The sequence below is a fragment of the Nerophis ophidion genome, linkage group LG20 (assembly GCF_033978795.1).
Source record: "Nerophis ophidion isolate RoL-2023_Sa linkage group LG20, RoL_Noph_v1.0, whole genome shotgun sequence".
Lineage (NCBI taxonomy): Eukaryota > Metazoa > Chordata > Actinopteri > Syngnathiformes > Syngnathidae > Nerophis > Nerophis ophidion.
The window spans coordinates 28052639-28066506 of record NC_084630.1 but is presented as its reverse complement, the minus strand read 5'-3'; the positions used below and the strand labels follow the sequence as shown (position 1 = coordinate 28066506).

General features: G+C 39.0%; 1 protein-coding gene across 3 annotated transcripts in view; it reads right to left on the bottom strand.

Annotated features, from left to right (window-relative positions):
* Window positions 1-1007: 1007 nt before the first annotated feature.
* The window catches only part of afmid (arylformamidase), a 50024-nt gene continuing 37163 nt past the window's right edge, over window positions 1008-13868 (bottom strand). For 2 of the 3 annotated variants that reach the window (XM_061880898.1, XM_061880900.1), the window contains exons 9-11: window positions 10164-10299; window positions 9867-9971; window positions 1008-4539 (exon numbers count right to left, since the gene is read on the bottom strand). In XM_061880898.1, coding sequence (XP_061736882.1) covers window positions 4510-4539; window positions 9867-9971; window positions 10164-10299 — 271 coding nt within the window. In that variant the 3' untranslated portion in view covers window positions 1008-4509. The other variant, XM_061880899.1, reaches the window with a different exon arrangement.

Here is a 13868-nt window from a genome sequence, read left to right as displayed (position 1 = left end):
CTGAATCTTTTGCAATTTGTTCATTTAATATCGGAGACTATAAAAAACAATGCTGTAGGTGGAAAGCGGTGTATTGCAGCTGTCTTTAGCACCGAGACACAGCCGATGTTTCTTTGTTTGTTGTGAAGCGGAGCGGTCAAGCGAACATGTTTTTCTACGTCAACCAGCATGTTTTTGGATGGGGAAATTGTGATATATATCTTACCGGAGAAATCATTGGAATATTTGCCGTCCTGCAGCGGCGGCAGCTGTGAGCTTGGCTCCTCGGCTTCTCCCTGAGACACTTCGTGTTCACCGCAGCCATCCGACCTCGAGGTATGTCTTTACAATCTCACTAAAACACTATTAAAACAATAAGCAGATAAGGGATCTTCCAGAATTATCCTAGTAAATGTCTAATTACATCTGAAACGCTCACACTGCTGTCGACCGGAGCTGTCGCTTTTTTTTTTTCTATTCCTTCACTATCAATATCCTAATTCACGAATCTTTCATCCTCGCTCAAATCAATGGGGAAATTGTCGCTTTCTCGGTCCGAATTGCTATTACTGCTGGTGGCTCCCATTAAAAACAATGGGAATATGTCTGGAGCCCTGCAATCAGTGACGTCACGCGCACATACTTCCGGTAAAGGCAAGGCTTTTCTATTAGCTACCAAAAGTTGCAAACTTTATCGTCGATGTTCTCTACTAAATCCTTTCAGCAAAAATATGGCAATATCGCGAAATTATCAAGTATGACACATGGAATGGACCTGCTATCCCTGTTTAAATAAGAAAATCAGATTTCAGTAGACCTTTAACTAGGACCCCAAAAATGTGCAGAAAATGCTTCAAGAAAATAAAATATCCCCAAAAAATCTGCGATGCGTTGAAGTCACAATACTTGAAGCGCAATGTGGCGAGGGACGACGACTGCAATTTGAGAAATTTATATATTCCTAATACTATTATACATAGCCCAAAGCACTCTGTACTGTACTGTCGCACTTGGCACATGTTGACGCATCAATTATTTCATGTTTTTATTTGAATGAAAGTTCATACAAGGTGCATTAGTAACTCATAGTACAACATGCAAACACACTGCACTCAGTTATTTTGTATATTTAGGTGGTAAATACACATGTAAAGTACAGGCCATAAGCTTGGACACAACTTCTCATTCAATGCATTTTTTTTATTTTCAAGACTACTTACATTGTAAATTGTCACTGAAGGAATCAAAACTATGAAAGAACACATGGAGAGTTATGTACTTAACAAAAAAAAAGGTGAAATAACTGAAAACATGTTTTATATTAACTAAACGCAAAGCGGGCAGCACGGTGGAATAGGGATTAGTGCGTCTGCCTCACAATACAAAGGTCCTGCGTAGTCCTGGGTTCAATCCCAGGCTCGGGATATTTTTGTGTGGAGTTTGCATGTCCTCCCCGTGACTGCGTGGGTTCCCTCCGGGTACTCCGGCTTCCTCCCACCTCCAAAGACATGCACCTGGGGATAGGCTGATTGGCAACACTAAATGGTCCCTAGTGTGTGAATGTGAGTGTGAATGTTGTCTGTCTATCTGTGTTGGCCCTGCGATGAGGTGGCGATTTGTCCAGGGTATACCCTGCCTTCCGCCCGATTGTAGCTGAGATAGGCACCAGCGCCCCCCGCTACCCCAAAGGGAATAAGCAGTAGAAAATGGATAGATGGAAAAACGCAAAGCGGCATGTGGCTTCAGGATGCTGTGGTAGCCATGCTGGTTCAGTGTGCCTTCAATTTTAAATACATGCCCCAACAGTGCCACCAGCAAAAACACCCCCACACCATCATACCTCCTCCTGCGTGCTTCACAGTGGGAACCAGGCTTTTCTGCGTCTCACAAAGACACGGCGGGTGGAACCAAAGATCTCAAATTTGGACTCATTTGACCAAAGCACAGATTTCCACTGCTCTAATTCCAGTCCTTGCGTTTCTTGGCCCAAACTAATCTCTTCTGCTTGTTGCCTCTCCTTAGCAGTGGTTTCCTAGCAGCTATTTAAATGGGTTGATAAATGGGTTGTACTTGCATAGCGCTTTTCTACCTTCAAGGTAGTCAAAGCGCTTTGACACTACTTCCACATCTACACGTTCACACACACATTCTCACACTGATGGAGGGAGCTGCCATGCAAGGCACTAACCAGCACCCATCAGGAGCAAGGGTGAAGTGTCTTGCTCAGGACACAACGGACGTGACGAGGTTGGTACTAGAAGGGGGTTGAACCAGGGACCCTCGGGTTGCGCACAGCCACTCTCCCTCTGTCCCACGCCGTCCCTGTTTGACCATGAAGGCCTTCTTCCTCCTGTTAACAGTTATACAGATGGGTCGGCTGCTAGAACTCTGTGTGGCATTGATCTGGTCTCTGATCTGAGCTGCTGCTAACCTGCGATTTCTGAGGCTGGTGACTCGGATGAACTTGTCCCCAGAAGCAGAGGTGACTCTTGGTTTTCCTTTCCTGGGTCGGTCCTCATGTGGGACAGTTTTGTTGTAGCGCTTGATGGTTTTTGTAACTCCACTTGGGGACACATTCAAAGTTTTTGCAATTTTCCGGACTGACTGACCTTCTTTATTAAAGTAATGATGGCCACTCATTTTTCTTTAGTTAGCTGACTGGTTCCTGCCATAATATGAATTTTAACAGTTGCTGTCGGCTGTGTAGTAACCTGCCTTCTGCACAACACAACTGATGGTCCTAACCCCATTGATAAAGCAAGAAATTCCACTAATCAACCCTGATAAGGCACACCTGTGAAGTGGAAACCATTTCAGGTGACTACCTCTTGAAGCCCACTGAGAGAATGCCAAGAGCAGGGGTCACCAACGCAGTGCCCGCGGGCACCAGGTAGTCCGTAAAGACCAGATGAGTCGCCCACTGGCCTGTTCTAAAAATAGCTCAAATAGCAGCACTTACCATTCAGCTGCCTCTATTTTTTAAATTGTATTTATTTACTAGCAAGCTGGTCTCGCTTTGCTCGACATTTTTAAATTTAAGGGAGACAAAACTCAAAAGAATCGGAAAATCCAAGAAAATATTTTAAGGACTTGGTCTTCACTTGTTTGAATAAATTAATTTGTTTATTTTTATTTTGCTTCTTATAACTTTCAGAAAGACAATTTTAGGATATTTAAACACATATACCTTTTTACCTTTTAAATTCCTTCCTCTTCTTTCCTGACAATTTAAATCAATGTTCAAGTCTTTTATTTTTTATTGTAAAGAATAATAAATACATTTTAATTAAATTCTTAATTTTAGCTTCTGTTTTTTCGACGAAGAATATTTGTGAAATATTTCTTCAAACTTATGATTAAAATTCCCCAAAATTATTCGGGCAATTCTAGAAAATCTTTAGAATCAAATTTAAATCTTATTTCAAAGTCTTTTGAATTTCTTTAAAAAATTTTGTTCGGGAAAATCTAGAAGAAATAATGATTTGTCTTTTTTAGAAATATAGCTTGGTCCAATTTGTTATATATTCTAAAAAAAATGCAGATTGGATTTTAACCTATTTAAAACATGTCATTAAAATTCTAAAATTAATTTCAATCAAGAAAAAATACTAACGATGTTCCATAAATTATTTTTTTAATTTTTTCAAAAAGATTCGAATTAGCCAGTTTTTCTCTTTTTTTTTGGTTGAATTTTGAATTTTAAAGAGTCGAAATTGAAGATAAACTATGTTTCAAAATTTAATTTTCTTTTTTTTTCCTGTTTTCTCCTCTTTTAAACCATTCAATTAAGTGTTTTTTTTCATCATTTATTCTCTACATTATTAATGGTAAATTGAGCAAATTGGCTATTTCTGGCAATTTATTTAAGTGTGTATCAAACTAGTAGCCCTTCGCATTAATCAGTACCCAATAAGTAGCTCTTGGTTTCAAAAAGGTTGGTGATCCCTGGCCAAGAGTGTGCGAAGCAGTAATCAGAGCCAAGGGTGGCTATTTTGAAGAAACTAGAATATAAAACATGTTTTCAGTTATTTCACCTTTTTTGTTAGGTATATAACTCCACATGTTTTGATACTTTTGATGCCTTCAGTGACAATCTACAATGTAAATAGTCATGAAAATAAAGAAAACGCATAGAATGAGAAGGTGTGTCCAAATTTTGGCCTGTACTGTACATACAAAAAATATATATTAGCATAAACCATGACATGTAAGTTAAACGTGCACAACACGTCATCAATCCCTGAATGTGATATCAAAATGCTACATTCACATTTTCCTGTTCTCCATTGCCATCAGAAACAAACATTAAAGATATTTTTTGCCCAAGTTTACATCTCATATCAATTACACACACTGATGTGATCAGAACAAGAAATAGTGAATACATCTTATCCTACAAGTTCTCACCATGTGATACAAAACTGTAATGCAATGTTTTCTTTTAGAGAGTAGTTAGTACAATGAATGTAAGCAAAGTGATCCTGAAATGTAGCATTCATCAATATGGTGCATTAATCTACTCACTTCCACCTAAGTCTTACCCATCATCTTCAACAGGAGCTGCAAATAAATAATTAATTACTTTGCAACGTCTTCAAAACGTTTGTTGACAATTTCTCCACTTGAAAGGACTACTTAAAGGCCTACTGAAACCCACTACTACCGACCACGCAGTCTGATAGTTTATATATCAATGATGAAATATTAACATTGCAACACATGCCAATACGGCCTTTTTAGTTTACTAAATTGCAATTTTAAATTTCCCGGGAGTTTTTTCTTGAAAACGTCGCATAATGATGACGTGTATGCGTGACGTCACGGGCTGTTAGGAATATGAGCGCTGCACACACACACAGCTAAATGTAGTCTGCTTTAACCGCATAATTACACAGTATTTTGGAGATCTGTGTTGCTGAATATTTTGCAATTTGTTCAATTAATATTGGAGAAGTCAAAGTACAAAGATGGAGTTGGGAAGCTTTAGCCTTTAGCCACACAAACACACGGTGATTCCTTGTTTAAAATTCATGGAGGTGAAACTTTACTATGGATCACAGCGAACATGGATCCCAACCGAATATCAACCAGCAGGTTTCGGTGAGAAAATTGTGGTAAAAAGTCGCTTCGTACCGGATAACAGCTGAGCTTGTGCCGCCCATATAGCTGCTGTCGACTTCCCTGAGACACTAGCTGCGTCAAGACACCTGTGGACACACACCTCCGACTATCAGGTACTGTTAAACTCACTAAAACACTAGCAACACAATAGAAAGATAAGGGATTTCCCAGAATTATCCTAGTAAATGTGTCTAAAAACATCTGAATCCGTCCCAATGCAATCACGTTTTTTTTTTTAACACTTTTTTTATTATTTTTTTCGGGTCCAAATAGCTGTTTTTGTTAGTGGCTACTATTAAAATCAATGTGAATATGTGAGGAGCCATCAACATGTAATGTCATCGTCTGCGACTTCCGGTAAAGGCAGGGCTTTTCTCTTATCACCAAAAGTTGCGAACTTTATCGTGGATGTTCTCTACTAAATCCTTTCAGCAAAAATATGGCAATATCGCGAAATGATTAAGTATAACACATCGAATGGACCTGCTATCCCCGTTTAAGTAAGAAAATTTAATTTCAGTAGGCCTTTAACACATTTCAAATGTTACTGTATAAAAATCAAAGGATACATTGAGAGATGTGTATTCTGAAATTTCATCCCAAGGCTGAATGACTTACCATATTTTCCAGACCATAAGGCGCACTTCAAATCCTTTTTTTCCCCTCAAAACTCGACAGTGCACATTATAACCTGGTGAGCCTCATGTATGGACTAATTCTGGTTTTGCTTACCGACCTCGAAGCTATTTTATTTGGTAAATGGTGTAGTGATAATTGTGACCAGTAGATGGCAGTCCAAGATAAGAGATACGTGAAGACTGCAATAACACACAAGAGATATGTGTAGACTGCAATATGACTCAAGTAAACACCAACATTTGATATGTTCCATGGAAAATATAGAACATTACACACGGCGCTCAAAAATCTATTAGATTTGTTTTAGTACGACTTTGGTAAGCTATGAAGCCGCACCGCTTGATGTGCTTCAACATAGGAGTATTATTATGGTGTGTGTATATAAGGTAGGACATCTTATCTGACATTTTGTTTCGCAATATTATGCAAAAGCAACTTTTGCATAATAACTAGGCCACTGAGTAAGTTTCCACTTGTGCCAGATAACTACAGCAAAAATAAGTGTATGAAAAATACAACTCACTATAACGCTGAATTAGTGGGCTGGTTTCTTTTCAAAGAAATCCAGATGGAAATCAGCCTTTGGCAACAATCTGTCAGTCACATTCATATTCATCAATGTGCATTGTATCATGTCACAAAGTCATAACCAATATAAAAAATGGCAACTTCCTATCAGGAGTTTTATTGTAAATCTATAAACCAACCTATTGGTGTGTCTAGTTCAGTGGTTCTTAACCTTGTTGGAGGTACCGAACCCCACCAGTTTCATATGCGCATTCACCGAACCCTTCTTCTGTGAAAAATAAAAGGTTTTTTCTTATTTTAATCTTCAATACTAGCATCGTATTTTTCGCACTATAAGTCGCAGTTTTTTTTTCATAGTTTGGCTGGGGGTGCGACACATACTCCGGAGCAGGCACGTGCACACATAGGGCCCTATGGGTGCTTGAGCCCCTGCCCTTTTTTGCCTCAGCTTAAAAAGTGCCCTCTGCCTGTGTGTGTGTTTTTTGTTGTTTTTTGTTGTATTGTTTTTTCTTTAAACAACATTCATAAATTCCTGTCAGGGATGTAAAAAAAACAAAAAAACAGCGGTACAAAAACTCCACGTTTTCTTGTAATACCGAGTTGTCTGAGCCTGCCGCTTCCGCCAGAGAGTGAGAGAAAGGGCGAGTGAGTGAGTAAGTGAGGGGAGAGGGAGCCAACTGCGCCCCTGAGGAGACGTGACAGTGGAGCAACTTAAACCTGTAAGTTATGGTCTAGTCGCCGTCCACTTGTTCAGCATCTAATATGGGTCATATTTCAGAAAAACGATGTATTATTCTATTATTCAAAGTGTCAGCTTCTGTTTTTGCCGGACGTCAGAGCACAGCACATCAATTCCGCACAGAGCAGAGCAGATCGTGCGGGAGAGGAAGTAGTGTACAAAATATAAAATAAAACACCGGGTTAATTTTCTAAATAAAATGCACTGTGTTTATGGCGGATCACATTTCTCTCATAGTAGAAGTTTAGATGTAACGTTTATTGTGACTTTGCTAATACTGTGTGGGTTAACAAAATAATAATGATAATAACAATAATAATAATGATAATGATAATAATAATAATAATAATTTCAGCATTCTGGGGATATAAGATATAGGTTATCTGTTAGGAATATTACCATCTGTATTTAAACTTGATTCATGTTGATTATGCCTGCAGCACAATGCCAAAAAAAGAAAGGATACAGAAAAGGAAGGAGAAGGAGCGCCAGGAAGCAGCTAAGGGTAGCAGAACTCTTAATGCATGGCTAAAACCAAGTACTAGCACCAGAATTCAATAAAGACCACAGACCTCAGAAAGTGTCACACCTGAGAGAGAGGCAGAGACCTTAGAAGCAACACCTGAGAGAGAGGAGGAGGAGGAGGAGAGTGTAGAAGCAACATCTGAGAGAGAGAAGGAGGAGGAGAGTGTAGAAGCAACACCTAAGAAAAGAGGCTTTAGATGCAACTCCTGACACAGAGGAAGCCATAGAAATCCCGGTAAATGTTGGGGAGGAAGAAATGATGAAAACATGCCACGATTCCAAAGTCCACTGCCACAGTAGAGAGGTCTTTTTCTAAACTGAAGCTGGTCAAGAACTCAGAAGCCTATGCACCGAAGAGAGGCTGTCTGATCTCCTTCTCCTCGCCATTGAAAATGACGTAGGTTGCTGCTTTAAGGCCCCCAGAAGGTTTGGCTACTGATTGTGCACTGATTTCACAGCATTTCATGGAAGCCCTGAATTTACATTGAAGAGCATATTTGGGTATGGGTGGCCTCCATCCTACAGCCCTCTACTGGCTTCTGGTCCATATTTTTGGCCCTGTATTGCGTTTCAGTTGTTTAGCCGGAGCATTAAGTTAGAAAGACCATAAGTTACAACTTGGTGTTCTCATCAAGTTAAGGGAAGAAGGACAGATTTTCACATTGAAGTTTTTTCCATTTGGGTATTTATTTTTGTATTTTTTTTCTAAGTTCATTTTGCACTGTTCAATGTTCAATATTAAAGTGCTTATCTTTAACAATAAATAGTCTAATAATAAACCAGTGTTTTGTTGCTTTGCATATCTTCCAAGCCTATGATAATGTGAATTAACTCATGACAATAATTTGTTGACACAAAAGAAATGGCAATCACTTTTACCTACAAAGGACACACAGCTAAGTAGTTAGCTTCCTATTAGCAAATTTAATTTTACATTAATTTCCATATTGTGTAAAGGACCAAAAAATGCCCTTTTCTGACTTTGAGCCCCTGCTCCTCTATAATCATGTGCACGTCCCTGCTCCGGAGCGACTTATGTGTAAAATTATTAACACATTACCCTAAAATATCAAATAATATCATTTGTCTCATTCGCGGAAGAGACGAAGAAAATATCAGCAATAGTCACACACATGTCAACCAATAAGAATTTGGCGGGGGAGGGTCATGGCAGAAGTGCATTGTGGGTCATGGGATACTAACTGCTATATGCTATATGCTACTGCCGTAGCTATTAAAAGGGATCATTTCAATGTTGGCAGTAACTTATAAAAACTGAGAAGGGCTGAAAAAAATGGCACCGAAAAGGAAATCATGTACTGCAGATTACAAGCTGGACGTAGTGAAATATGCAGCAGAAAACGACAAGAGGAAGCGGCGCATACTTTTAGAGTTGGCAGAGTTGTTTAGAAGCGACATCGAGGAAGAAGATTTCATGGGATTTATGGATTAGGAGTGACAGATTGTTTGGTAAACGTATAGCATGTTCTATATGTTATAGTTATTTGAATGACTCTTACCATAATGTTACATTAATATACCAGGCACCTTCTCAGTTGGTTATTTATGCCTCATATAACGTACACTTATTCAGCCTGTTGTTTACTATTCTTTATTTATTTTAAATTGCCTTTCAAATTTCTATTCTTGGTGTTGGATTTTATCAAAAATAAATTTCCCCCAAAAATGCGACTTATACTCCAGTGTGACGTATATATGTTTTTTTTCCTTCTTTATTATGCATTTTCGGCCGGTGCAATTTATAATCCGGAGCAATTTATAATGCGGAAAATACGGTACACAGCTCATGAAAAAAATTATTTTTTGTTACTTATGGGGGTATCCATTATACGCCGATAGGGAGAAGTTTTTATTTACATGATGAGTCGGGTGTGTCTTGACCTCCGCGGTGGAGGCTCTGCCGAACCCCTGAGGCCAACTCACCAAACACCTACGGTTCGATCGAACCCAGGTTAAGAACCAGTGGGACAGGCAAAAGTTAAGTTGGAGAAAATGCAGTCATTTATGAATTATCTAATGTTTCCCTGCGGCCCGGTAGCAGTTACGTCACGGACCGGTGGTTGGGGACCACTGATGTAGACCACAAGGAAGCGTTTTACATTTAGAAAAAAAATAATAAGAAAATGACTCCTTTAACGCTCCCTATAATTTGGTGCGCCTCATATATGAAAAAAGATCGAAAATAGACCATTTGTCGGCAGTGCGCCTTATAATCCAGCGTGCTCTTTGGTCTGAAAAATACGGTAATACAGTATTTGTAGTGTTTTTACAAGGAAAAAGAATTGAGAGTTTAAACTGAAGATGAATTGTGTACCTTTACTAAGTGATACTCCCCATCGACCAGTTGCTCTATGATATTGAAGTGATCCGTGTTAGGAACATCCTCCATGGTCACATTCAGTCCCGTTTCCTTCAACATCTGTAAAAAAAAAAAAAAAAAGGACAATAAAAAATCTCTTACACAGACAGAAGTAATTCAACGGTCCAAGTAATATGTTTGCTGTACAATGAATAAGGCAAAAAGGTACAAATGGTAATTATTGATAACTTATGAAAAAAATATTTGCCCCTCTCCGTCATTATGTAAAACACAACCTTATAAACCACTGACTTTGTAATAATCTTCTGACTGCTTGCGAAACTCGGGCGAGTCGTTTTCAGCAACGGCCACAACGATTTGGCAGCCGGAGGAGGAGAGCTTGAGCAGATGGATCAACTTGTTGGGACTGTTTCTTATGGCTACCTCCCTGCCAAAGAGTACAAGTAAAACAAACACAATTATTATTGCCCAGACACATTTGTCAGGGTGAGATCCCAGCTGCCGCACTTCACAACTAGAAGTAAATGATCTGAACAATAAATTATATTTATAGGAGAAATTGTGGGAAATCAGGAACACTATACACAAGAATAATGAGGCATTTTCCCAAATAAAAAGTCCGTTGCCTTTAAGGGGTCATATTATGTTTTTTTCTACATTTAAAACACTTCCTTGTGGTCTACATAACATGTAATGGTGTTTTTTTGGGTCCAAAATTTGCATTGATTATGTTTTACAGATCATTTTCAAGTCGCTTACTGATCGTCTCGTCATCCTTCTCTTCTGTCCTTGGTTTGTTTAAAATTTTCGGGACTTCTGCAGATCCCAAATTCACAGAAAAAGTACCAATAGGTAGGAAAAGTTGGTTTTGCATAATAGGGCCCCTTTAAGTTTGAATCACCAATTATGTGCTTGTATCAAGGACTTTATTTCTCTTTCCATTATTCTAATAAAAGTTACCTTTTGTTTAATAAATAAACCTACTCCACGAACATGGAGGCTTAATTAGGTCTTTTTGGCAAGACACAAATGCCGTTTAAGAAAATGGAATAATTGGAAAATATCTTAAAAAATACCACATTTCCTTCATGCATTACCACATTTTTTGTATTACAATAATGTGGTTCTAGATAGGAAATGTAGGTAAAAACGTCTTGTGATATGCTTAGGATTTTTACACAGTGATTATTCTATTGTGGTTTGTAATCCCTTCCAAAAACAAAATACATTTTTCCAATAAGAAATACAATAAATCCAATAAATCCATTCCAGACACCCAAAAATGTGAACACAAAACATTTTAAAAACAATTACAGTTTTGAACACAAAACAATGTGAAATACATACAAATGATAAATGAACATTTTAAAGTTAAAGTACCACTGATAGTCACTCTCACACACACACACACACACACACACTAGGTGTGGTGAAATTATTCTCTGCATTGGACCCATCCCCATGTTCCACCCCCTGGGAGGTGAGGGGAGCAGTGAGCAGCGAGCAGCGGCGGTGGCCACGATCGGGAATCATTTTGCTGATTTAACCCCCAATTCCAAACCTTGATGCTGAGTACCAAGCAAGGAGGTAATGGGTCCCATTTTTATAGTCTTTGGTATGACTCAGCCGGGGTTTGAACTCACGACCTATCTCAGGGCGGACACTCTAACCACAAGGCCATTTCATCATCACTTTTACCTTAAATAAAAAGTATTGTTGGCTCAGAATGACATTTGGGGGGTCAAGGGTGGGGGGGAAGCCAAGCACACACTGCCTTTGTACTTTGATTGGAGTTATTTCCCAAATTCAACAGTGTTTCTCACTATCTTTATTAAAAATGCTGGCATACGCCACATTGCAATTATGCGCAATAAAAAAAAAAAGGCACAACTGAGTCACCAATGTGTGGGATTTTTTGTTAAGGGACTCCATTCCACAGACTAGTTTGTTGAAAGCAATGTTTGGCCGTACTAAAACATTTGGTAAACATTTTTTGTCAAAAACCGAATCAAAATAGTATTTTCATAAAATTCTATTTACATGAGAATTGAATGCCAATTTCACCCATATTTTGTACTTTTATTCAGGAAATACATTTTATACATAAAAAGGAAAAGGCAATTAAAAACAATAAATATTATTATACGTCAGCATGGTTTCCCCTACGTGTAATCGATTGTGGCGCACCGCAAAGGCAAAATAAATTCCGCCACATCTTCTCTTTAGTTTAGTTTTTTTTTAAAACATTTTATTTTGACATGAAAACTAATTCAAGTAATATTTATTGTATGTATTGTCAATATACTGTATATAGTCTATTACTAATACACTGTTTTCCATAATACGTTTGTGAAACATCTCAAATATTATAAAAAATATTTCTCTCTGCTTTATTTTGAAACAAAAAAAAATATTTAAAAAATGTGCATCTGAATCACATGTCAGCCGCGCTCATCTGGCTGCGCACCTGAACAAAGTTGGCACCCGGCAAAAGTAAGGAGAGAGAGTGAAAGGGAAAGGTAATTTAGGTTAAACAATGCTGTGGAGGGGGGTGTGGCCTGCGGACCTGCAACGTAGCGGGGTGTGCCAGGACCAGCTTCGAGATCAGCGACAAGTGAATAGATACCCAGGTGGGCCATCTACGCACCTGTCGTTGATCTCGAAGCCGGTCCTGGCACACCCCGCTTTGCTGCAGGTCTGCAGGCCACGCCCCCTCCAAAAATGCATTTCTAGTTTTAGCCTGTGAAAACTACCCCAATTCTTTTCACATTTCTACAGACAGTAACGTCTAACTTCACAACGTGTATGTCTTCGAACCTCCGTTTGGCCATCTGTGTGTGTGGAGTGTGCATGTTCTCCTGTGCATGTTGAGTGTGCATTCTCCAGGTAATGTGGCTTCCTCCCAAATTGCATAATTATGCATGTTAGGTTCACTGGAGACCGTAAATAGTCTATAGATATGAATGTGACTGTGAATAATTGTCTAAATGTGCCATGCCACAGGCCCTGCTAATTTCGATTAGTCTGTCAATAAACTTGTCTTTCATAGTTAGCTTTAGTCTAGCAGCATTAGTGTCAACCTTCATCCTGCATTATTGTATTTCTTTTTCATCCATCCATCCATTTTTTACCGCTTGTCCCTTTTGGGGTCGCGGGGGTTGCTGGAGCCTATCTCAGCTGCAATCGGGCAGAAGGCGGTGTACACCCCTGGACAAGTCGCCACCCAGTCACAGGGCCAACACAGATAGACAGACAACATTCACACTCACATTCACACACTAGGGCCAATTTAGTGTTGCCAATCAACCTATCCCCAGGTGCATGTCTTTGGAAGTGGGAGGAAGCCGGACTACCCGGACTGAACCCACGCAGGCACGGGGAGAACATGCAAACTCCACACAAAAAGATCCCGAGCCCGGGATTGAAGTCAGGACAGTTAATTCCACACTAAATTATAAATTTAATGTGATTAGTACATATATGTGCACTTTGTGTATGTACTTTCCTTAGTGTGCTTAGTTTTACAGTGACTTTATTGTGGAGGATATCAACAAAACACCTCAAATTAGTTTTTTCATCTCTTATCCAAAAGACATTTTTGGCAAACTAAATTGTGACATTCATGAAAGGCAGAAAATATTTTAGCCTGTACCCTTTTTACAAAAAACAGCAACTATTGAAAAATATATAAGACATATTCACCCCACAATGGGGAAATTATATGAATGCACTCAGAATATTTATATGAAAAAAGTTATACTATGAATAATAATAATAATGGATAATATTTATATAGCACTTTTCTAGACACTCAATGCGCTTCACAGAGAAGTGAGAACCCATCATTCATTCACACCTGGTGGTGGTAAGCTACATGTGTAGCCACAGCTGCCCGCGGGTAGACTGACGGAAGCGCGGCTGCCAGTTTGGGCCTACGGCCCCTTCGACCACCACCCATCATTCATCATTTATTCACTAGTGTGAGCGGCACTAAGG